The 27,183-nt window shown below is 37.3% G+C and overlaps 1 protein-coding gene across 3 annotated transcripts in view; it reads right to left on the minus strand.

Annotated features, from left to right (window-relative positions):
• LOC118530817 (complement factor H-like) overlaps positions 1–26,617 on the minus strand; it is a 140,548-nt gene extending 113,931 nt beyond the window's left edge. Inside the window, exon 1 of one of the 3 annotated variants that reach the window (XM_078078330.1) lies at positions 26,201–26,617. In XM_078078330.1, the coding sequence (XP_077934456.1) occupies positions 26,201–26,285 (85 nt within the window). In that variant the 5' untranslated portion in view covers positions 26,286–26,617. The remainder of the gene's footprint in view (positions 1–26,200) is intronic. The other 2 variants (XM_078078329.1, XM_078078327.1) reach the window with 2 other exon arrangements.
• Between the last annotated feature and the right edge of the window lie 566 nt (positions 26,618–27,183).

Below are 27,183 nucleotides of genomic sequence, written 5' to 3' on the forward strand. Positions count from 1 at the left end.
AGACAACAAAAAGAAATAAAAGGTATTCAAATTGGCAAAGAAGAAGTCAAACTCTCTCTTGTCGCAGACGACATGATACTTTATGTGGAAAACCCAAAAGACTCCACCCCCAAATTACTAGAACTCATCCAGCAATTCAGTAATGTGGCAGGATACAAAATCAATGCACAGAAATCAGTTCCTTTCTTATACACTAACAACGGAACTGTAGAAAGAGAAATTAAAGAAACAATTCCATTTACAATAGCACCAAAAACCATAAGATACCTCGGAATAAACCTAACCAAAGAGGTAAAGGATCTATACTCTAGGAACTACAAAACACTCATGAAAGAAATTGAAGAAGACACAAAAAGATGGAAAAATATTCCATGCTCATGGATCGGAAGAATAAACATTGTTAAAATGTCTATGCTACCCAGAGCAATCTATACCTTCAATGCCATCCCGATCAAAATTCCAATGACATTTTTCAAAGTGCTGGAACAAACAATCCCAAAATTTGTATGGAATCAGAAAAGACCCCGAATCGCCAAGGAGATGTTGAAAAAGAAAAACAAAGCTGGGGGCATCACGTTGCCCGATTTCAAGCTATATTACAAAGCTGTGATCACCAAAACAGCATGGTACGGGCACAAAAACAGATATACAGACCAATGGAACAGAATAGAGAACCCAGATATGGACCCTCAACTCTATGGTCAAATAATCTTTGACAAAGCAGGAAAAAACATGCAATGGAAAAAAGACAGTCTCTTCAATAAATGGTGCTGGGAAAATTGGACAGTCACAATCAGAAGACTGAAACTTGACCATTCTCTAACACCATTCACAAAGATAAACTCAAAGTGGATGAAAGACCTCAATGTGAGACAGGAATCCATCAAAATCCTAGAGGGGAACATAGGCAGTAACCTCTTTGACATCGGCCACAGCAACTTCTTTCAAGATACATCTCCAAAAGCTAGTGAAACAAAAGCAAAAACGAACTTTTGGGACTTCATCAAGATAAAAAGCTTCTGCATAGCAAAGGAAACAGTCAACAAAACAAAGAGGCAACCCACAGAATGGGAGAAGATATTTGCAAATGACACTACAGATAAAGGGCTGGTGCCCAAAATCTATAAAGAACTTCTCAAACTCAACACCCAAAAAACAAATAATCAAGTCAAAAAGTGGGCAGAAGAGATGAACAGACACTTCTCTGAAGAAGACATACAAATGGCTAACAGACACATGAAAAAATGTTCATCATCATTAGCCATCAGGGAAATCCAAATCAAAACCACACTGAGATACCACCTTACACCAGTTAGAATGACCAAAATGGACAGGGAAAGAAACAACAAATGTTGGAGAGGTTGTGGAGAAAGGGGAACCCTCTTACACTGTTGGTGGGAATGCAAGTTGGTACAGCCACTTTGGAAAACAGTGTGGAGGTTCCTCAAAAATTTAAAAATAGAGCTACCCTATGACCCAGCAATTGCACTACTGGGTATTTACCCCAAAGACACAGATGTAGTGAAAAGAAGGGCCATATGCACCCCAATGTTCATAGCAGCAATGTCCGCAATAGCCAAACTGTGGAAAGAGCCGAGATGCCCTTCAAGAGACAAATGGATAAAGAAGATGTGGTCCATATATACAATGGAATATTACTCAACCATCAGAAAGGATGAATACCCAACTTTTACATCCACATGGATGGGACTGGAGGAGATTATGCTAAGTGAAATAAGTCAAGCAGAGAAAGTCAATTATCATATGGTTTCACTTATTTGTGGAACATAAGGAATAACATGGAGGACATTAGGAGAAGGAAGGGAAAAATGGGCGGGGGGAATTGGAGGGAGAGATGAACCATGAGAGACTATGGACCTGAGAAACAAACAGGGTTTTAGAGGGGAGGGGGAAGGGGGGATTGGTTAGCCCGTTGATGGGTATTAAGGAGGGCACGTACTGCATGGAGCACTGGGTGGTATACGAAAACAATGGATCATGGATCACTACATCAAAAACTAATGATGTATGGTGACTAACATAACATAATAAAATTAAAAAAAAAAGACTGCATTTGACTTTTGTGTATGGTATAATAAAGGGCAACAGATACATTTTTAAAATATGGCAATCTAACTGTTCTGGCACTGTTTACTGAAAATACCATCTCTTCCCTACCATACTGCTTTACTCTGACTTTTGTCAGAAATTAGGCAACTGGATATGTGTGAGTCCATCTCCTAATCTCTTCTACTAAGCTTAGTGAATTCACACTGAAATAGCTACAAGTCCCACTTTAATTTTTAAAATAGAATATCTGAGGAAGTGTCGATTTCTGGGAACTTGGGGTTTTTCTAGTTATCTTTTAAATTGATTTCTTATAAAGACAAATACCATATGATTTCACTTATATGAGGAATTTAAGAAATGTAACAGATGAACATAGGGGGAGAAAAGAGAGAGGAAAACTATAAAACAGACTCGTAACTATAGAGATCAAACTGAGAGGGGCTGGAGGGGTGGTGGGCAGGTGGATGGGTTAAATGGGTGACGGGTATGAAGGAGGGCACTTGTGATGAGCACTGGTTGTTGTATGTAAGTGATGAACCACTAAATCCTACACCTGAAACTAATATTACACGGTATGTTAACTAGCATTTAAAAAAGAACTTGGAAGAAAAAAATTTCAAAAAGTTGTTTTCTTGTTTAATTTTGTTGTGATCTAAAGATGTACTCTCAATAATTTTATGCTTTGAAAATTTGATGAGATTAGTATCCAAAATATATAAAGAACTTATCAAACTCAACACCCCAAAAAGGAATAATTCAATTTAAAAATAGGCAGAAGGCATGAATAGACATTTTTCTGAGGAAGACATGTAGATGGCCAACAGACACATGAAAAGATGCTTAACATCATCATCAGGGAAATACAAATCAAAACTACAATGGGATATCACCTCACACCTGTCAGAATGGCTAAAACCAACAACACAAGAAACAACTGGTGTTGACATGGATGCAGAGAAAGGGGAACCCTCTTGCACTGGTGGTGGGAATGTAAAGTGGTATAGCCACTCTGGAAAACAGTATGGAGGTTCCTCAAAAAGTTTAAAATAGAACTACCCTATGATCCAGCAACTGTACTACTAGGTATTTACCTGAAGAATGCAAAAATACTAATTCAAAGGGTTACATATGCCTCAATATTTATAGCAGCATTATCAACAATAGCCAAATTATGGAAACAGCCGAAATGTCCGTTGATTGATGAATGGATAAAGGTGGGGTATATATACAATGGAATATTACTCAGCTATTGGCTGAGTTGGCTGAGAATGAAATCTTGCCAACTGCAATGACATGGATGGAGCTAGAGAATAATGCTAAGTGAAATAAATCAGTCAGAGAAAGACAAATACCATATGATTTCACTCATATGTGGAATTTAAGAAACAAAACAAACAAGCAAAGGGAAAAAAAAGAGGGAGAGAAGCAAACCAAGAAACAGACTCTTAACTATAGAGAACAAACTGATGGTTACCAAGGGAGAGGTGGGTGGAGGGATGGGTTAAATAGGTGAGGGGGATTAAGAAGTGCACTTGTTGATGAGCACCGGGTGTTGTATGGAAGTGTTGATCACTATATTCCACACTTGAAACTAATATTACACTGTATGTTCACTAACTGGTATGTAAATAAAAATTTACAAAAATAGTGGAAAAAAATGTGATGAGATTTTCTTTATGGCCCATTATATGGTCAATATTCTACCCATGTCAGTAGGTCAAATTTATGATTCTATTGTTCAAATCTTTTATATTTTTACTATGTCTTAATCTGTTTATTCTATTAGATATTGGAAGGATGTGTTAAATATTCTATTGTGATTGTGGTTTTGTCTATTTTTTGGTTTATATCAATCTTTTAAAATATATTTTAAAGCTATGATGATGCTTACATATGTACTTAGAATTGTTATATCCTTCTTTTGCATTGATCATTTTATCATAAAATGTCCCTCCCTACCTTTAATTTTGCTTCCAGTATGGTTTTCTACCTGTTTTATTTCTTTTCTTTTTGTTTGTGTTTCCAAAAAATTTGATACACAAAACCAAACTTGTCTTTTGTTTTGAGAAAAATAAGAAATAAAAGTATATGTGAAAAATCAAGCAAATACGAATTTTCAGCTATCATTCTGAAGTTGAATTTTAACTGGTGGCACACAAATTAACAGCATAGGTACCTCTTTATTTTTTCCTTGGTTTTATCTCTCTGACTATGAATCTAAATATCTTGCTTTATTTAGAATTCTAAGAGTAGTTCTTGTCTAATAACAATACTAACTTAACACTTAGGGAGTACTCTAGAGTGTTATCATGATTAATACTAGTAAATTCCAACTGTATACCAAACACAGATCTATGCACATTTGGCAACACTATACTTATTACAATATAATTAAATAGGAGACTATTACTATCTCCAATGTATAGATGAGTGAACTGAACTGCAGAACATTAAAGCAACTTTGTCAAAGTCACAAGATTTCAATACGACCAGGTATCAAACCCTGAGATGATCTCCTGAATCTCACTTTTCAACTTATACAGATCTGCCTCTCAAATGATTTGCTTCTGATGCTACTAAGTTTACATAAATTTAGCTGTCAATAAATAACTCCTTATAAAATTAAAAGTACTATAAAATATTTACATATGTATTCTAGTATATGCTTCATAGTTACCTATGTATTTTATAATTATACATGCATATTACTATAAAGATTTTTAATATATACACACATTTATGAAGAATTTAAAGTATGCTTAGGGGTGAATTTAGTATATAATTTTTATTTTACCTACAATTGTTGAATGTCAGATGCCACTCCATTATTGAAGTGAAAATAATGGAATTAATTTCAACAATATCTTTCAGAAGCATCATTTTTACTGTTTTTTTTTCTTCTCTTTGATGTGATTTCAAAGATCAATAGATAAGGCATTAATTGGGGTGCCTGGGTGGTGCAGTTGGTTAAGTGTCTGACTTGGTTTTGGTTCAGGTTGTGATCTCAGGTTGAGATGGAGCCCAGCGTCAGGCTCTGATCTCAGAGTGGAGTCTGCTTAAGATTTTCTCCCTCTCCTTCTGCCTCCTACCCCTGTGCTCTGTATCTAAAGTAAATAAGTAAATCTTTTTTAAAAAAGATAAGGCTTTAGTTGAATGCTATTGTTGCATTTTTATTCTTCATCAATACTTTAAAAAACCAAATGTTTATTTAAAAGAGATTTAGAATGAAAGATAAGTACCAACATGTTATTATTTAATAACATAAAGTTGTTATGTAGTATTAGATTACCATTAGCAATCACAAACAACAAATAGTTAACTATTAATACTAAGAGAGTTATAAACTTGTGTTAGAGAAAAATCTCATATTGTTCAAACTGTAAGTAACATCTATGCTTAGTGAAAAATGACTGGTGTGGTCAATACATACAATAAGAGTTAGGAGGAAGGAGAAATTACTTTCCTAAAAGGCTTGATTTGGGATGGTCTCCAGAATATTGGGTTATTAAATTGTAGTTTAAGGGACAAGTACACCTGAGCAAAGATTCTATGGTAAAGGAAAGCAAAGAGAGTGTTCTAGGATTAATGAGAAGACTAACACTGGAGCAGTGGTTTTGCACAAGGAAGTTGTGGAAGAAGGAAGAGGAGCTTTGAACGAGAAGAGGTTTGAATTTCACACAAAAGATTTATAAATTATTTTATAAGCAATATGTAATCTTTAACAGATCTAATCAAGGAAAAGGAATGCAGAATATGCAGTATTGTAACGTTGCTTCAGCAGTTGTATTAGAATGGGTGGAGGGAAAAAGACTTAGAAGATGTATACAAATTAAACAGTTGACTGAATGAATTCATCATGCAACAATTATATGGAAGCCCATTGAGAAGAACAGGGCAAAAAACTGAAGAATACTGTCAGAGCTTGATTTCCTTTGAGGCCAATAAAGTTTGAGCTTCAGGCCTTTTCATTCGAACAACACCATCAAGGACATGAGAGAGACCGTAGTGATGCTTTTTTGTGGTCATTTTTTTTTAATTGAAAAGATATCTTAATTGCAAGGAATAAACTATTGTCTTCTTCTATTCTGATTTCCCCTTCATCATACTTCCGCTGAGTTAGTGACATTAGAAAATCACAGGCATTTGGAGGACTCAACCAAGAAGTCAAGGAGAGAATACCTTTAGTTTGATATCAGTGAGATATATTCTGCAGTCACAACTGCATATAATTCGGTCACTGATGGCCATCTAAGTGTAAGAGTGGCATCGAGAAATACTGCTATCACCCCTGTGCCAAATCGATTGGCATCATGACACAAAGAAGCAGGATGGAAGACACAGCACATATGGATGTCTATGTGGCATAATGCCTGGCACCAGAAGGATATGGGTAATGAGGGAGAAACGTTTTTAAACGTGTTTTAAAAGTGTGGAGACAATCATCGGATGTGTAAGTAGATGATTCAGTTCTTACTATACAATTTTTATTTTACCAAAATTGTTGGTAATGAGAATGGAAGTTTGATTCTGCCACACACGATATATTAACCTCACTAGAGATACCATAACACTTATGTCTCTACAATGAGGACATTGAGAGCAAACTAATTTACAATACCTCACTCAATTCAAGTAGTATTTAATATTAATTACAGCACAAAAACCCATTTAATGCCCTGAAATCTTGTAGTTCATTATATCAAGGAAACTTGACAGAGGTTTTCCAAAATTTGACAACAATCCTAAAAATTTATGGAACAGTACAAATCATGAGTTGTGAACCTGAAAGAATTTTTCTAATATTTCAATAACAAGTGACAAATTTAAATCAAACACACTAAAGGAAAGACTGAATTATTTTTCTACTTTCTCTATATTGAAAATATTAGAAAATTGTGGTATTCTGGGAAAATAAAATTCCATTCACAGAATATTTCTCAAAAGATAATTTTAAAGTAATCATCTCCAAAATTTAATTTTATAGAAATACTATAATTTAAAAATCAACCCATAGCAGTTTCAATAAACAATAAGATGGAACATACTTTCAATTCCTCGGGATCCTCCTGAATGGTATCCCAGTTTTTAATTTTCTCTGTCAAGAAATGATTAGAAATAAATTCAAATGATTAGAAATAAATTTGAATGGTAAGGTTATGAAGATCCCTTTAGACTGCACATAAAAATCTATTTTTTAATTGTTCACAGATTAAAACTGTCATTTCTTGAAGGGTGCAACTCTGGGGTCTTACATATCAAAAATAATTGAACTGCTGAATAAAATAGTCAACTGTACTTGTCTCATTTGTTATCTTTAGTCCTGTTATCTTCAGTCGTGGTGTAAACTGAGGCTTACTGCAATGATCTATTTCATGTGCCATGGGGTAAGAGGGTAAGAGGGTAAGAATCAGGGTAAGAATGACTATTCTGATACTGACATCTTGAAATGGTTACAGCATTTAATTTTAAAAAGGCATTAATAGTGGGGGTAATTGGCTATACCCAGGCAGCCTTATGATAAGATTTGCTGGAGCGGAGGTGGGTGGGGGATGGGTTAATTGGGTGATGGGCATTAAGGAGGGCACTTTTTGTGATAAGCACTGGGTGTTATACGTAAGTGATGAATCACTAAATTTTATTCTTGAAACCAATACTACACTATATGTTATCTAACTTGAATTTAAATATAAACTTGGGAAAAAAAGATTAAGTAATCAAGAACTTTCTTTTGTTTCTAAAAACAATGGTCAAATTTAGTTGAAGTTGGGGAGGGGGGAGGAGCAAGATGGCAGAGGAGTAGGAGACCTCAATTTATTCTGGTCCCAGGAATTCAGCTAGGTAGTTACCAAACCATTCAGAACACCTACAAACTCAAAAGGAGATTGAACAAAAGAATAGCAGCAACTCTCTGAACAGAAAAGCGACCACTTTCTGGAAGGTAGGACATGCGGAGAAGTGAGTCCAAGGTGATTTACGGACAGAAAGATAGACTGCGGGGGGAGGGAGCCTCCGTCAGTCACTACCGGCAAGTGATAGAGCCTCAGACCACAAAATTGGAAATTTTAGAAGTCTGCTCCCCTGAGGGATGTTGCTCCAGTGGCTAAGCAGGGGGTGGAACCCACACTGGGACAGTGTGGTCTCAGAACCCTTGGGGTCACAGAAAGACCAGGGGTGCCTGAGTGTGGCAGAGCTCCCAGGTATCGGAGCGGGGAAGCTGGCTGCAAAGACGGAGCGGAGGAGTGGGCTCTCAGCTTGGGGTTGCCATAAACCATGATCTGCGGCACAGTCTGGCCACTGCTCTTCCAGCAGGGACCCAACAAGAGGCAGATCCGGGGAGACTCCCTTTCCTCCCCCGGGGTGGAGAGGTGCAGGATCTCACCGCAGGAATCTGCTGGGTTTGGAGACTCCACATGGGGTCGTGTGCCAGAGATAGAAACGCTCGGTCACAGGCCGGAGACAGGGGGGACAGGAGTGATTGACTGCTTTTCTCTGGGGGTGCACTGAGGAGTGGGACCCCGAGGTCTCAGCTCCTCCAGGACCAGAGATTCGGAGGCCACCATTTTCACTCTCAGCCTCCAAAGCTGTAAGGAAAGGTTGCAGGGAACAAAAGCTCCTGAGAGCAAACCCAAGCAGATTGCTCAATCCGCCCCCGGCAAGGGTGGGATAATTCCGCCTCTGGCAAAGACATTTGAGAATCACAGCAACAGGCCCCGCCCCCAGAAGATCAGTAAGAACATCCAGCCAAGACCAAGTTTACCGATCAATGAGAACTGAAAAACCCCAGTGCTAGGGGAATACAGCACATAGAATTCATGGCTTTTTTTCCCATGATGCTTTAGTCTTTCAAAGTTAATTTTTAAAAATTTCTTTTTTTCTTTTTCTATTTTTTCATTGAATTTTTCTTTTCCTTTTTCAACCAAAATGTTATCAATTCCTTTTTTAAAAATCTTTTTTAATTTTTCATTTTTACAGTCATATTCTATCTCTTCATTGTATATAACCTTATTTTTTGTATATATATAAGTTTTTCTTTCTTTAGAATTTTGGGATACAGTTTCTTCTAACAGACCAAAATATACCCTAAATCTAGTGTATGACGTCTTAGTCTCCCACCTGATCACATTCTCTCTTTTTAAAATTTTTTTTCATTCTTGTTTCAACCAACTTCTTATCTTATCAATTCCTTTTTTAAAATCTTTAATTTCCATTTTTGCAGTCATAGTCCATCCCTTCATTGTATTTACCCTTATTTTTGTGTATGTGTATATATATACACATACACAATACACGTAAGTTTTTCTTTCTTTAAAATTTAGGGAGACAATTTCTTCTAACAGACCAAAATATACCCAAAATCTAGTATGTGGCTCTGTTATATTCACCAGCCTGATCATATTCTTTTTTTTTTTTTCCCCTTTCTTTTCCCCCCTGTTTCAGGACTCTTCTGATTTGTTTAGTATATATTTTTCTGGGGTCATTGTTACACTTTTAGCATTTTTTTTAGTATTTTGTTCTCTCATTCATCTATTCTCCTCTGGAAAAAATGACAAGATGGAAAACTCACATCAAAAAAAAGACAAGAGGCAGTACCAACTGCCAGGGACCTAATCAATACAGACATTAGTAAGATGTCAGAACTAGAGTTCAGAATGATGATTATAGAGATACTAGTTGGGCTTGAAAAAAGCATGGAAGATACTAGAGAATCCCTTTCTGGAGAAATAAAAGAACTAAAATCTAACAAAGTCAAAATCAAAAAGGCTATTAATGAGGTGCAATCAAAAATGGAGGCTCTAACTGCTAGGATAAATGAGGCAGAAGAGAGAATTAGTGATATAGAAGAAGAAATGATGGAGAATAAAGAAGCTGAGAAAAAGAGAGATAAACAACTACTGGATCACGTGGGGAGAATTCAAGAGATAAGTGACACCATAATGAAACAATATTAGAATAATTGGGATCCCAGAAGAAGAAGGAAGAGAGAGAGGGGCAGAAGGTATATTGGAGCAAATTATAGCAGAGAACTTCCCTAATTTGGGGAAGGAAACAGGCATCAAAATCCAGGAGACACAGAGAACCCCTCTCAAAATCAATAAAAATAGGTCAACACCCCAACATCTAATAGTAAAACTTACAAGTCTCAGAGACAAAGAGAAAATCCTGAAAACAGCTTGGGACAAGAGGTCTGCAACTGACAATGGTAGAAACATTAGATTGGCAGCAGAACTCTCCACAGAGACCTGGCAGGGTGGAAAGGACTGGCATGATATATTCAGAGCGCTAAATGAGAAAAATAAGCAGCCAAGAATACTATATCCAGCTAGGCTGTCATTGAAAATAGAAGGAGAGATAAAAAGCTTTCAGGACAAACAAAAACTACAAGAATTTGTGAACACCAAACCAGCCCTACAAGAAATATTGAAAGGGGTCCTCTAAGCAAAGAAAGAACCTAACTAAAAGTAACATAGACCAGAAAGGAACAGAGACATTATACAGTAACAGTGACCTTACAGGCAATACAATGGCACTAAATTCATATCTTTCAATAGTTACTCAGAATGTAAATGGGCTAAATGCCCCAATCAAAAGACACAGGCTATCAGATTGGATTTAACAAGACCCATCGATATGCTGTCTGCAAGAGACTCATTTTAGACCAAAGACACCTCCAGATTTAACGTGGGGGGGTGGAAAACCATTTATGATGCTAATGGACATCAAAAGAAAGCTGGGGTGGCAATCCTTAGATCAGACAAATTAGATTTTAAACCAAAGAGTATAATAAGAGATGAGGAAGGACATTATATCGTATTTAAAGGGTCTATCCAACAAGAAGATCTAGCAATTTTAAATATCTATGCCCCTAACATGGGAGCAGCCAATTATACAAGGAAATTAATAACAAAATCAAAGAAACACATTGACAATAATACAATAATTGTAGGGGATTTTAATGTGAAATGGACACATATATGTCCATATATGAAATGGGCAGATCATCTAAGCAAAAGATCAACAAGGAAATAAAGGCTTTAAATGACACACTGGACCAGATGGACTTCACAGATATAGTTAGAAAGCAACAGAATACACATTCTTCTCTAGTGCCCATGGAACATTCTCCAGAATAGATCACATCCTGGGTCACAAATTAGGTCTCAACCAGTACCAAAAGATTGGGATCATTCTCTGAATATTTTGGACCACAATGCTTTGAAACGAGAACTCAATCACAAGAGGAAAGTTGGAAAGAACTCAAATACATGGAGGCTAAAGAACATTCTAATAAAGAATGCATGGGTCAACCCATTTTCTGGTTGTTGTTTCCATATGGCATTCCTGCATCTTTGTCTTTAATTCTTTCTCTTCCATAGTCTCAATCTCCATGCATTTAATAAGCACATTCTGGTAACTACATGTACTTATGTTTTCTGGACTCTGACCATGAAGAGAAAAATAATCATAGCTCCTACTTGGGAACTTATGGTAAAACAGAGGGACACAAATAAACATACCAATAAGTGTAACACTGAATATAACAGGAATATAAATCATGCAATAAGAAAGCCTTCAAAATAAAGAGGATACTCTACCTGAATTTTGAAAAAATGAGTAAGTGTTCAACAGGCTAGTATTCATGAATTTTTACTCCACTTTTCTATTCTTGGTGGAAAGGTTTTAATTATGAAGTACATTTTTAAAATAGATATAAGAATATACATATTGCTATTTCTTCTTGTGCTAACATTTAATAGGCTTTTTTAAGAATAATTTTCAATTTAAAGAAATGTTGCAAATATAGTGCATAGAATCCCTGGATACTTCTATTCAGTTTCTCCTGTGGTTACATTTTTCATTAATATGGTACATTTGTCACGGCTAATGAACCAATAGTGATACATTGTAATTAACTAAACTCCATGCTTTACTCAGATTTCCTTAGTTTTTATCTAATGTCCCTTTTCTTTATCAAAATCCCATCCAGAATATCACATCACATTACATTTAGTCATTATGTCTTCTTCCTTGTTTCCTTGACAATTTGTTCAGCGATGTTGAAGAGTGTCGTTCAGTTGGAGGTTGTCTGAAGTTTTTTTCTTCATTTTATTGAAGTTATGCGTTTTTGGAGGAGGATCACAGAAAGGAAGTGTCATTCTCATTACATCATATCAAAGTTACATATTATCAACATAACATCATTGATGATGTTAACCTGAATTACCTAGATGAAGTGGTGTTTGTCCAGAATTAAGAATTAAGCTCCACCACCTTATGGGGAGTATTTACATAAATTATTTAGAATTCTTCAGTATGGAAATACGTTTCTTTACTCCCATTTATTTATTCAATCATTTATGAGCAACGGTATGGATTTCTGGATGTTTAGTTTATTCTTCAAGTGATAATCCTATATGCCAACCTAAAAACAAGAAACCAGTTCAAGAAGAAAAGCTTTTATTTGGGATCAAAGAATTGCAATTTGGGGTACATAGATTTAGGGAGAAACTCAAATAGTGTACTGATTACAGAAGGTGGACTTAGGAATTTTACGGGAAAAAAGGGGAAGATTAGGTAAGTTGTTTTGAAAGGAGTTCATTGGTGCTGAGAAGCAGGGCTATATTTGTACTTCCCTGATTGGTCAGGAGAAGTGGTCACTAGGCAAAAGTTCAATTTTATCGATCTTCTCAAACAGGGTATTTGCTTTCCTGCTGACTTCTTGGAATGCTGGTAATTTAGCCCAATTCAAAGGTTCAGAAAATTGGACATGCAAGGCATTTCCTCTGAAATGGCTTCTCTGGCTCATTTTAAAATGGCTCTACTTAATGTCTTATGTTCATGAATACTACATTATTTATTTTGTTTCTCAAATCCAACTTTGGCCATTTTGAGCTTTTCAGGCGACTCCTGTGTACTTTTGGCACATCCCTATAATTCTGATTGTTTTTTAGCACTTCCTTATTTTCTAACCCTACAAGATGACTCAGGATCATCTTGTACATTTCTTGCCCCAGACCTAGAATCAGGCATTTCTCCAGGTACTCTGGGTCCTTTTATTAGAGGACAATATTAGAAACCAAGATCCAGATGCTGATGGGTTTGTTGTTACTGGGGTTCCTGCTTCTAGGCTCTCTCCACCAGCAGAGCTAAGAAATATATGCATATACACTAGTCTTTGTATATACACATATTTCCATATCTATCTGTATCTACATGTTCAGACCAATGGCTCTGACTCTAACCCAATACTAGATAGTTCATTCTTTTTTTTTAAGATTTTATTTATTTATTTGACAGAGAGAGACACAGAGAGAGAGGGAACACAAGCAGGGGAAGTAGAAGAGGGGGAAGCAGGCTTCCTGCAGAGCAGGGAGCCTGATGCGGGGCTCGATCCCAAGATCCTGGGATCATGACCTGAGCCAAAGGCAGACGCTTAACGACTGAGCCACCCAGGTGCCCCTAGATAGTTCATTCTAGTCTTCTTCCTTGCTTATCTGTAAGCTCCCTTTCTAACACTAAGAAGCTTGGCTCCTACCATTTGACATTGATTTACTTTTGTTTAATTCCAGTATACATGTATAGTATTTTCAGATTTATCAATCCACACCTACATGAGAAATAACTTCCCCAACTACAGTACTCCTTACGTACAGTTCCTTTGTCTTTAGTCTTACAGTTCCAATAATTTCTAAAGTTATGTAGATCAGTACCCTTTTCCCCTCCCCCTTCAGTGACGTTGTTTCATGCATTTATAATACAGTTAATTCTTTTGTTACATTTTGCATTCCATCCTGAGATCCTTCAACCTCCTAATTGATTTTTAAAATTTTGAATATATGAGTTTTTACTTTTTGTGCTGTGAAGTTTTATGAGTTTTGATTAATGCATAATGTCATGTATCCACCACTCTAGTACCATACAAATGTTTTATTGCCCTAGAAAAAATCTTCTGTACTTCACCTAATCAAATTGTGAATTTCTAACTCATTAATTTTTGTTACCTGTCTCCCTTATTCTCCAGTAAATCTCTTACTGTCTTGGCTAATGCCCTGAATTACCTCTCTTCTGGATTGTTATAATGGAGGCTGGAAGAAGAGGGGACTATAACAGGGAAAAATTCACTTCATTATCATATAAGGAATCCTAGCTCTGCAAAATTACTTTTTTCAGGTTCTATTTCTTAATGCCTCAATGGGCTTTTTCAATGAAACAAATCTGTCTAGAGCTTAACACACGTATAATAAACTTGCTACTGTATCCCCATGTTATACGCATTATTTATTTATCTTAAATAATTTTGTTTGTCACAACATTGATGTAATTGTGGCTAAAGTGTCATATCCTGACATCAACAGAAATACTTTCAATGTTTCATCATTAAAGATCAAATTTTCATCAAATTCCACATAAGAGTGAGATCATTCTTTCTCTGATTGACTTGTTTCACTTAGCATAATGCCCTCTAGTTCCATCCACATCATTGTAAATGGCAAGATTTCATTTTTTGATGGCTGCGTAATATACCACATCTTCTTTATCCATTCATCTATTGATGGACATCTGGGCTCTTTCCATAGTTTGGCTATTGTGGACATTGCTGCTATAAACATTGGGGTCAGGTGCCCCTTCAGATAACTACGTTTGTATCTTTGGGGTAAATACCCAGTAGTGCCATTGCTGGGTCATAGGGTAGTTCTATTTTCAACTTTTTGAGGAACCTCCATACTGTTTTCCAGAGTGGCTGCACCAGCTTGCATTCCCACCAACAGTGTAGGAGGGTTCCCCCTTCTCCTCATCCTTAACAACATCAGTTGTTTCCCATTTTGTTAATTTTAGCCATTCTGACTGGTGTGAGGTGGTATCTCATTGTGGTTTTGATTTGTACTTCCCTGATGCCGAGTGATGTTGATCACTTTTTCATGTGTCTGTTAGCCATTTGGATGTCTTCTTTGCAGAAATGTCTGTTCATGTCTTCTGCCCATTTCCTGATTGGATTATATGTTAAAAAAAAAAAGAAGAGTGTAGGAAGTGAAAAATGAAGGGGGGGACTCGGAGGGGGAGACGAACCATGAGAGACTATGGACTCTGAGAAACAAACTGAGGGTTCTAGAGGGGAGGGGGATGGAGGGATGGGTTAGCCTGGTGATGGGTATTAAAGAGGGCATGTACTGCATGGAGCACTGGGTGTTATATGCAAACAATGAAGCATGGAACACTACATCAAAAAACTAATGATGTAATGTATGGTGATTAACGTAACATAATAAAATAAAAAAAATAAAAAACCATGAAAAAAAAAGAATCTGCTAAATTGTTTTCCAAAATGGCTGTACAGTTATGAAAGTACTAGTTGCCGTACATCCTCACCAGTTATTGATACTATCAGTGAGGGTATAAGTTCAAGTTTTAAATAGATCTGTCAGAGTAAGCCTCACTGAAAAAATTACATTTGAGCATGGCTTGAAGGAGGGGAGAAAAATTCATGTATATGTCTGGGCAGAAAAAAACAGGATGTACCCTGAAGCAGGAATGTGGAGGAAGACAGTAGTAAGACATACATTCAGAGAGGGAACAATATCCTCTGGGGCCTCTAAGACCTTAATAATAACATTGACTTTTACTCTGAGTAAATGGGGATTTATTGTATCATGTTAAGCAATGGAAAAGAATGGCATTATCTTACTTATATTTTGAAGGATTTCTCTGGCTGTTGTGTTGAGAACAGGCTATGGCAGATCAAGGAAAGAAGCAGAGAAAACATTAAACTGAACGCTAATGGTAGATCAGACCAGAATGCTAGCACTAGAAGTCATGAGAAATGTTATGATTCTTTTCTTTTTTCTTTTTTTTGATTATTTATTTATTTTTGTGAGAGAGAGAGAGAGAGTGCATGAGCAGGGGGAGGGGCAGAGGGAGAAGCTGACTTCCCACTGAGCAGGGAGCCTGATGGGGGACTCAAACTCAGGACCCTGGATTGTGACCTGAGTCCAAGGCAGATGCTTAACCAACTGAGCCACCCAGGCACCTGAGATGTAGTAGGATTCTTGATACAATTTTAAGGTAAGCCTACCTCAAATTCCTAGTAAAACTGATATAGTGGGTAATTGGAAAATAGGACTCAAAATGCTCTGTAGTTTTTTTGGCCTAAGCAACTGAAAAGTTGGATTTATCCTTTAAAAAAAAAAAAACAACCATTGGATTTAGCAGCATTAGAATCATTGATGACCTTGACCAAAACAATTTTTGGTAGTATGGAAAGAGTAAAATCTTCCTGGAGTGGGGTTAAAAAATGAAGTGATGACATTGAATATTGTCCATGACTTTTGCTATAAATAGGACATAAATAACTAGGTAAAACTTGAGGTAAGGAGACATGAAGTTAAAATTTTGATTTTGTTTCTTCTTTTCATAAGATTGAGGAGATAAAATACGTGCTTGTAGGGATGACCCAGTATATCGTAGAACGTAGTCAAATAAAAGTGATGTTCTTGAAGGAAAGACCAGATGGAATTGACTCCACAAGGAGAAGGATTGCCTCTAGGTAGGAGCAGAGGCAGTTTATAGTCAAAGGAGAGAAAGAAGAGAGCAGGAATTAGGGGTGCTAATGGCTGGATAAGGTAGATGTAATGGTGGGAATGTGGATATTTTTGTTTGTTGCTTCAATTTTTTCAATGAAATGGAAGCATGGTCCCTAACTCAGATTAAAGATAAGGCAGAAGGAATTGGACATTTGAAAGAGAAAGTGGAACTTTGAAATAGTTGTCTCAAAGTGTGGAAATATACATGTACTATGGAAACATGATTTCAGGGCAGCATTAAGGACTCAGTTGAAGTTTGTAGTTGTGAATTCAAAGTTAGACCAGTCACTGCCATGGACTGTCTGTGTGTGCGTGTGTCTTTCAGCTTCATGGGGTGAAATCTCAGTTGATTATCTTCCTTAAGGATAAAGGGACCAGCACTATTTATAGAAAGGCAGCTTCTTGTAACATAGTGTACTTTCTCATATCCACCAGTTTACAATCATGTATAGGTCTCTCTTTAAGCTGTTATTTCTGTTCCATGGCCAATTTATTCATGTCCATGTGAATAAATAATAAAATAACAAAAATAAATAAAATGATACAACCACACTGCCTTAGTTATTATATCCTGGAACTCAATAAAGTCCTGGGAATGTACTCTTTCATAGGTCTTACCGATTTGGCTTGTCAAGGTTCATTTTTGATGAGAAACTAGTCTGGCTGATCCTAAAGGTTCATCTGCTTCCCCATTGAGATCACAAAGCAGAGAGCTGACTTGGCTGGACCAAGCCATTCTGTGGAGAAAGAAAGCTTTTGACTTGGTTTTTCAAGCCGTTCTAGGGCTTTTGGTATGCAGACTATGGTCCTCTAGGTACACTCAATTAGTGTTTCTCCTGGGTTCTGAGATTCTTTGACACATTTCGTTTATTTAGAGAAAGAAGATGTTCTTTAGCTCCTCTTAGGCTAACCTACAAATACGGAATATGCAGTGGGAGTAGGGCTTGTTCTTTCTCAAGGAATCTCAACTGAGCAGTCCTCTCTCTTTTGGAGTCTATACTCGACTTACGTTGTGGAGCAATTGAAATTCAGGAGACTGCTTGTGACCCACTACTTCTCTGCTTGCAAATCTACTCCCAACCCCCAATAAATCCCATGCTATACACATACTGTAAGGCACTAATGGTATTTATCTGTGGCTCCCTTGTCTGATAGTTGCCTCTTAACATGGGGCATGCTCCACTTGTCCTGGGGCCATGTGCTTTTGGAAGCAGGAGTTTAATTGGACTAAACTGAAGTTTTCCCACCTCGAGGCAATGACAGGTCACCAGGAAGACCAGTTAGTTACAAGGTAGCCAGTAATCAAGATTGGGCAGGGTGTTCACCAACCCTGGTCTTTCAGAGAAATTGCTGAGAATTCTACTCAGAGCTTAGGAGGAGGCAGGATAGTCATGGGGTTCACTAACTCAGTACCTAGCAAGACCTCAGAACTGCCTGATGCAGGCCCCAGGGAGAATGGAAAAGAGCAGAAGAGTTTGTTAGCCTCTAAAATCCCCAAAGCAAACAGGTCATTTGAAAAAGAGCTGGATTTGTACAAAAAGAAAACCCCAGCTCTAAGATGGCTGGCAGCCACAGAAGATGAATCCAGGTCATTTGGGATCTGGAGAAAAACTGTAGAAAGGTAAATGCTCTATGGCTGAAGGCCAAGAAATTGATGAAATAAGAGACAAGTGGATCTATAGCAGCCAAACAAATAGGTTGATGCCAAAACCTAGATTGACACTCAAAAAATTAAAGAGGGGATAAGTGGGGATAAGAACCAGTTATAGGACCTGATCCCCTACTTGCCTCCCAGGGGAAGACTCCAAACATTCTTGAATTTGCAGATACCAGATTTGATGTGGTTATTATATTGGATTTTGTGTCTCAACTGTACTTCCTGTTTTTTTGCCAGCCTGTATAGTTAATTAACTAAAAATAAGAAAAACAGATTTTATTTAAATTCATTTCTTATTCTGACTTTTTTTTCTTTATTTATGTAGATTCTAGCTTCTGATCTATATTTTTTTTCTTTTGCCTAAGGAAAATCTTTTAGCATTCCTTGTAAGGCAGGTCTATCAGTGATGAAAGCCCTCAATTTTTGTTTGAGAAAATTATTTCCTTTTCATTCTTGAAAGTCAATTTTGCTGGTTATAGAATTCTAGGTCAGTAGATTGTTGTTCAATATTTTATTTCATTTTACTCTCTTCTTGCTTTTGTATTTTCTGATGAAAAGTTTTCCATAATTCTTATCCTTGTTCTTCCAATAGATAAGGTGATTTTCTCTATATATTCTTTAAGATTTTGTGTTTGTTGTGTTTTTGGTTTTCTGAAGTTTGAATGTGATATGCTTAGGAATGCTTTTTTTTGGAATTTATTCTGCTTGGTGTTATCTAAACTTCCTGGATCTGTGGTTTGGAGTCTATCATTAATTTTTGAAAATTCTTGGCCATTATTATTTCAAGTATTTCTTCTGTTCCTTTCTATGTTTCTTCTCCTTCTGATATTCTAATTACACATACTGACTCCTTTTGGAAATTTTCCTAGAGTTCCTAGAGGTTCTGTTCTGTTTTATTGTTATTATTATTTTCTCTTTGAATTTTAGTTTGGAAAGTTTCTGTTGACCTATTCACTACTCACTGGTTCTTTCCTTAGCCATGTTCAGTCTAGTGATGAGACCACCAAAGGCAGTTTTTCATTTCAGTTACTGTGTTTCTGATTTCTAACATTTCCTTTAGATTCTTTCTCAGAATCTTTATCTCCTTGCTCCTATCTGTTTTTGCATGCTGCCTATTTTTTCCTATTGAAGCTCTTAAATGTTTGGAGGTACAGTTGACAAAACTTTCACATATTAATCATAGTTATTTTAAATCTTCTGTCTGATAATTCCAACCACTGTGTCATAGCTGATGTTTGCTCTGGCTCTTCAGACTGTGGTTTTTGTTGTCTTTTCGTATATCTGGTAATATAACACAGGTTCTATGAGATGATAGGAACTGAGGTAAGTAGGTGTCTACTGTGAAGATGTATGTGATCCTAAGCTGGGCTCCGTTTCATGTTTGCTGAAGCTATAGGAGCCAGAGAATTCAAATTTCTCTAGTGTCCTTACTTTCGTCTCCTTTCTGGACTTTCAGCTTCCCTACATACTCTTCCTCAGAAAAAGTCTGTGTCTTGCAGCTTTTTCACCTGTAAACAGCAGGAGCCCTGTTGGTATGGTGGTAAGGTATGGAGGAGAGAGGGGGCATTCTATAGTCCACCAATTAAATTTCATTCTTACAGTGGGCCTGGATCTTGGGCCTGTGACCTGCACAGGAGGGTTTTTTGCTTTGTTTTGTTTTGTTTTTGTTTTTTTCAAATCTTCCCTATTAAGGTGAGACAGGAAGGGTAGATGGGCCTGGAGTGAGAGGAATGTCCTTTCTCCCAGGACTCTGGGACAAGGTTCTGGTAGTCTTTGCTCTGGACAGTGGGCCTTTGTTATAGAAAAGGCTCTGGGCATATTTCAGAAGGATTGCTCTCCCTCTTCTTCTGTAAATCCAGGAGGGAAATCTTTCTTGGCTCTTCATTGTGAGAATCTGGTGTTCCTCAAAGTAGAGCCCGTAAAAATGCAGGGGTTCCCTACAGGACTGTAGCCACAGGAGTTTCTCATTCTCACTCTAGGCCACAGTCTCCAGCAATTTGTCAAAATTATCATTTAAATCTAACCAGTTATGGCTCTGGTGACTTCTGGTCTGGATGAACAGATCTGGGCCATGCCTGTTTAGATTTACCCCTCACCAGATGTCAGGGAGGTGGTTTGTCTGCAAACCCAGTTCTCTGCTGGGTTCAAGAAGTCATTGATTTTCAATCACTTTTTCTTCTTGTAAGGGTAGAAGTTAGGACTCCTTGAAGCTGAGAGTTCTCTATATTGCTGATATGAACATTTCAACTGCTCAAATGTACGGGCATTTTATTTGGATGTAATCATTGGTGACCTCTGTCCCTGGCTTATAATTTTTGTATAAATATTATATATGTATTTTTAAAGATTTTATTTATTTATTTGAGAGAAATAGAGTGAGAGAGAGAGAGAGGGAGCCTGATGTGGGACTCAACCCCAGGACCCTGGGATCATGACCTGAGCTGAAGGTAGATGCTTAACCAACTGAGCCACCCAGGAGTCCCTCAACTGATATTTTCATGATATGTGAGAATACTGATGGTTTATTGGTTTTTTTTTTTTTATAAGAGAGAGAATATTTTTATTTAATTCTGCCAAGTTCCAGAAGTCAATATTACATTTCTGGTAAAACATCCTTTTAACAATTATTGCTATATTCCAAAGTCTTAATTTGCTTTGAGTGCATAATATTATTTTATTTAACTAAGAAAACTTTAGGGCCTTTAATGTTGTCTATATAAACAATATTTACTTTAAGATATGTTTTGTCTTGTCCCTGAGGAATATCATAAGTTGATGCAGGAGAGGATAGAAAATTAACTTAGGAGTCTATAGCATATATGTGTAAATTGATTTTAAACATAGTTATTCCAGTATTATTAGTGTACATTCATATTTATAATATTTAGGGTAATTAATTCTCTTACTTTATAATTTTAAATAATTATTTCCTTTTATAATCTAGATTAAAAGTATTTTTTCCTATAGTTAATAATCTCAATTATTTAATTATATGTATTAATGTGTTAGGTAAAAGCACGAACTGCTACATTAGTTCAATTACCGTTCTTCCTAGACCTCATTTAGAATTCATCAAAAAGAAATAGTTAGACTGGACAATGTTTGTGGATTTTTCTGACCTGAATATTTGGTTTAAGCGTTAAAGGAAAGCTGCTGAAGAGATACAATTTGCATCAGAAAGAGAATATGATTATATTTCAAACCTCTTTTAAAAATATTTGCATGACGATTTTAATCAATCAATAATATCCTATGACTCTATACAAAATTTACAATAATTTCTCAATTAAATTTTAATTTTTGATATCATTATTTTGCTTTTTATTCTCCCCTTACTGGATTATGAAAGTCATCACTTTTTAACTGTAGTAAACTTCAGCTTCAAACTTCCCTTCCTCTGTAGTGCAGTGCAGGCAGGTGACCTAGGTCGCACAATTCAGACCCAATTTGAGATTCAATTTTTAAAGTTACAAATTAGGGGCGCCTGGGTGGCTCAGTCGTCAAGCGTCTGCCTTCGGCTCAGGTCATGATCCCAGGGTCCCGGTCCTGGGATCGAGCCCCGCATCAGGCTCCCTGCTCAGCGGGAAGCCTGCTTCTCCCTCTCCCACTCCCCCTGCTTGTGTTCCCTCTCTCGCTATGACTCTCTCTGTCAAATGACTAAATAAAATCTTAAAAAAAAAAAATAAAGTTACAAATTAAAGAAACAGATATTTGGTTGAATCAATATTCTGAGAGGAATGGGTGTGGAGACATCTAGCTTTTGCAGGCAGAATTTGTCCTGAGTCAAATAGTTAGCCCTGCTCTGATGCATTAGACAGCATACTGGAAAGTGTCATAGAGAAGACCAAGAACAAATATTTACACTAAAAGAAAAGCACACTCTTACATGTAGATGGATTCAAACTCATCACTCCATGTTTCTCTTTCTTAAAAAAGTTTTAGAAGTGTCCATTTTTGGTCTAAAGCAATGAGGTTAAATCTGGCTATTTTAATTTAGGAGCTGTTTGCTATTTCTTCCCCTAAGGAGAAAACAATGTCAATTACAGTGCTGAGTGTTTTGTTTTTTATTGTTTTCAGTCTCAACTGGCTATATGGTATAAAACCAAGGTGCTTTCTGTTTGCAAGAGCTAACCATTAAATAAAATGAATTTTATAAACTTCCCTTTGAGAACCAGATCTCAGAGGACTCATCACAGAATTTTTTTACTCTAGTAGAAAATTTTTAATCTAGAGAATTTTTACTCTAATGTTTAGAGCACTAGATACAAGGGCAGTTCTCTTACTTACAGAAAGTTAACAAAAGTCCTCTTGGCCAGGGCAGAGAAGAAGAGGAAAGGGAGAGCAAGATAGAGGATGTATGAATAGAGATAATTAGAAGTCTCAGAGAGATTTCTGCTTCACTTTTCTCCAAAAATTTTGGAAGAAAACAACTTTCGGTGGGTGCTTTACAGTACAATAAAGATCACATTGTGGCGTTTTAGAAAGAAAAGGAATCTCAAGTAGTACCACCTTGTTTCTCATGTGTGTGACGGAGAATATCCAAGTTTTCAAGAGGGAGATTGTTCTGAATAGTTGTTTTTGGACCAATGAGCCCTGGGAGTAGGATCAGATAAGTATAAAATGGGAATTCCTCTCCATATGATGGCCTAAGAAGGAGCATAACTGGAAATTTCTGCAAAGAGGCCAATTTGACTGGAGGAGAGTGATTACAGATATAGCAGTAACAGACTAGGGGATAAAAGGAGGATTAAAAGTTTCAGGATCTTGGGAGCCATGGTAATGATTTTGGTGTTTGTTCTAGATAAATAGGAATCCATTGCACATTTTTAGCAGAAGACTTATATGAGAAAAATTTTTAAAGATTTTATTTATTTTAGAGAGGGAGAGAGAGCTCGCGTGGAGGAGTGGGGGGCAGAGAGAGAATCTCAAGCAGACTCTGAGCTGAGCACAGAGCCTGATATGGGGCTCAATCCCATGGCCCTGGCTGAGATCATGACCTGAGCCGAAACCAAGAGTCCGATGCCCAACCAACTGAGCCACCCAGGCGCTCCGAGAAATTTTTACTTTAACAGGATTATAATATTTGCTGTGTTAAACACAGAAAAAAAATGGAAATGGGGAAGTCAGAACAGAGTAAAGAAGATATTATTACAGTAAACTGGCTTAGAGATTATGGTGGTTTAGCTTGGAATGTTAGCATAAAAAGATGCATAGTCAGATGCTGGTTGTATTTTGAAGATAAGGTCAGGATGATTTGTTGATTATGTGTATATTACCTCTGAGAAAAAGAGAAAAATTAAAGATTCTTTTAGTTTTTTTCCTGACTATATTCAAGGATGGAGTGTTGTTAATTGAGTTGGGGAAGAATGTAGGTGGAACAGGTTTGAGAAACATTGGGGTACAGCAGATGAATTTTGAACATGTTAAAATTAGAATGGTTATTACACTTCCAAGTGAAATTGCTAAATAGTAATTTCTATAGACTGGAAAGTGTACAAGGAATTATCACCCTGAAAATATGAATTTGGGAGTAATCAGTAGACAGATGATATTGGATACCATAGAAATGAAAGAGTTCTCCAAGAGATTGAGTGTAGATATAAAGAAGTTCAAGGACAGGACCTTAGTGAATATCAACTTCTGGGATTTCTTCTATTACCTAGCAACACGCCACCCATCAAACTCCTTCCTCTAATTCCTTCCCACAAGCAAAGTTAAAGTCTCTGTCCTGGACTGAATGTACAACCAAAGAATGCTTTGGTTTGAGAATATCAGTGCAGCCGATTGCTATTTATGTTCTTTTCTTCTTTGTAGACCTGAAACTTGATTTCATTTTATTGCTTCCTTTGCAGTTAGATGTGGTCATAAGAATGTGTTCGGGTCAATGGAACAGGAATGGAGATGATATGGGCCACTCATAGATCTGGCCCATAAAATCTCCTAAGTAACCCTCCCTCCATATTTTGTCTTTCCCACACTTCCCAAATGAATAGACAACATCTAAGGACCTAGTGGAACAACAGGTCATGAGATGGAAGGTGCCTGGGTTCTTGAATTGCTGTGTATCAGATGACCACACCACCCTACTGATTAAACTGAACTGTGCATTAGCACAAAATTAAAATTGTGGTTGAGCTAAAGACATTGGAGTTATTAAACTTGAACTTATACTGAAGAAAAAAAAATTCACCCTGCTGAAACTGTTGCCTCTTAAACTCTAAGCAAACTCCTCTTGCCACCAAGTGCAGGCAATAGGTAAAAACACATGCTTTCAGAAGCTAGTATGCAATGTCAGTAAGTGAAGCATGATATACATATTGCTGAAGAGATCTTATGCCTAAGCTAAAGACACCAGCAATTATTCAAATCTACGTTTATTATTTTCTTTGTGTTGTTGTTAGGATTGTGTCAATATTTGTAAGATACTTGATGTCCATGACTTTGGTTATCTTATTCAAATAGCATATTATCCTAAGAAGTGCTTGGCCCACAGATGACAATAAATTTATTTTTCTTTCTAATAAAAGGATGATTGATTATGTGAATAGAATGTGGGATAGAGTCAAAAGTACCTTTATATTTATCAGTATACTCCCCTTATCCTCCTAATAGTATACAAAGACTGTAACTTATTTATTTTTATGTCCTTATAACATTTAGAACCTTGCTTCTTATATATAATACTATCAATAAATGTTTGTTGAATAAATGATCAATAAATATTTGTTGAATTGACTTTTAGGCTTGGGCTTCTTCCATAAATATGAAGCGAATTCATTTTATATAGTCTTTTAAAATTGCTTTTGTCTGTAAATTCATATTTTCTCCTCAGAGGCAAAACTCCATGATCAATGTGAAGGATTGTTTTTCTTCCTCCTACAAGGTATGTATTTCTTCAGAATAGGAAGTACACGCATTACAGAGATTGAGAGACACCAAGAGAATTAGCAATCAAGTAGATTAGGTTCTTTTATTTCTACAAGGGGTGAAAGGCCTTAGGAGTTCATGAGACACTAAAATTAATGATGCATCCTAATTAAGTAAACGTTTGGGTTCTTTTCCTGATTGCAGGACTGTACAAAACACAAGGAGAAAATGATCACATTGCTTCATATCCATCTTTCCATGAAAATAAAAATCCTCCCACTCTCTGTCAGTCAGTCTCTTGTGGTCTTATTTGTTCTCACATTTCTTTTAATATTTTGCTAGTTTTCACCAGCTTCTGCACTTACTGTTATTGTGCTTAGTATCTTTTCTTCATACCATCTCATTGTCATACAATCTTCAAATGTAATGATCATTATTTACTTTCTTACACCTATATCAATATTTGTTTCAACCAAATCAGCATGAATTGGATGCTAATATGTGTAAGACTCTATGCTAAATAGTATATACCAAATGAATAAAGCCATGCAATAAGTTCTTAAATTGTTTATTTCTGGAGACTAGTACTATTGTCTGGTTGTCCCCACCCTTGTTCCTATTCACTCTCTATGTGAAAAAGAAGTGATTTCTAATTCTGAAACTTCTACTTAGTTTGTGACTTTGGGCAAATTAATGAAGCTCTTTGAGACTGTTGCTTCATATATGGAACGTTTGTAACCAAATTGCTTGGATCCAAGCTCAGAGAGTGAACCCATGGGGAGGGAAGGATCTTCTCTACGGAGGGTACCGAGGGCGGCGAGGGGAGAATCATTTCACAGGCAAAATATAAATCATCTACAAAGAGAATTACCAGCCCCTCAGTCACACAAGCAATTCCCTGAGAGAGAGAGCAAGAGCGAGAGCGAGAGAGAGAGCGAGAGAGAACCTAGGATTTGAGTTTCTGGTTTGGGCTCGGAGAAGGGATGGGACCCTGGAGAGGAAAAGAGAGAAGGAGTAAAGCTAATCTTACCCGATCGATCAGGCGGCCCTGTGTGCGGTATCGGGATACGAAGATGGCAAGAGCATGCATTCGGCAGCAAAGCCATTTCTAGCATACCTCCCTCGGTAACTGTGCAGGAATCAGAGGGGACGCGAGAGCCTCACAGCCTGTCACCCGCTCCCCCAGGAACGGTCCTCAGAACCTCCAAAGCTCTAGCTTCTAAAACAAGGCATTCGGAGCTGAGGTTGCGGATGGAAGTGAATTGCCTTGAGTCGCGGGCTGCAGAATTCTCCGAGAAAACAGGACCTGGGAGGGCTCCTCCTGCCACCGCTGCAGCTTGTAACCACGGTTCCGGGCCCCCTTGCCTAAGCCTCCGGCACAGAGCCCCCGAAAGCGCCCGGCGACTCGGCCTCATCCCCATCTTCAGCCCTTAGATTCCCCCCCGCCAATGCAAATCGCTGATGATTTGGTCATCCTAAAGTGACCACAGTGGTTTATTTGGGGGGGGGGGGTTGGTTGTGTTGGGCTTCCTTACTACGCCTCCCTCAGTTGCTGCGAGTGAGAGAGTTCAAGGGAAATCCTAGTGAAATACACTGATGGAATACCATTAATCCTAATAATAATGTTTCCAAAGCAGGTAACTCTTAAAGAACTGAGAGTGGAAGATCAGAGCAGAATTTCTGAAGCAGTGCCCTCTGGAATTCTCACTGGATCCTTCCAGCAGCCTAAATCATTCTTGCTGCTGTATCTATCAGGATGACTACAGCCTTGCTCACTAGTACTCTCTTTATCTCTTGTCTTCAACACATCCTTTTACTTCTCTCTGCAGATTTATCTGTATTTCACCTCCTGTTCTCTGGGGTTACACAGCTTCTATTTCCCCCCACTGTATGGGCATGTACAGTCAGTAAATTTTCACTTTGTCTGCCTAAGGATCCTTACAAAGAAGTACCCCCCACCCCCATAAAAGGCACCTCTTTCACATTTTCTTTCTTTTCCTTGGGGTTCATGGC

This window comes from Halichoerus grypus, chromosome 7 (genome assembly GCF_964656455.1).
Source record: "Halichoerus grypus chromosome 7, mHalGry1.hap1.1, whole genome shotgun sequence".
NCBI lineage: Eukaryota > Metazoa > Chordata > Mammalia > Carnivora > Phocidae > Halichoerus > Halichoerus grypus.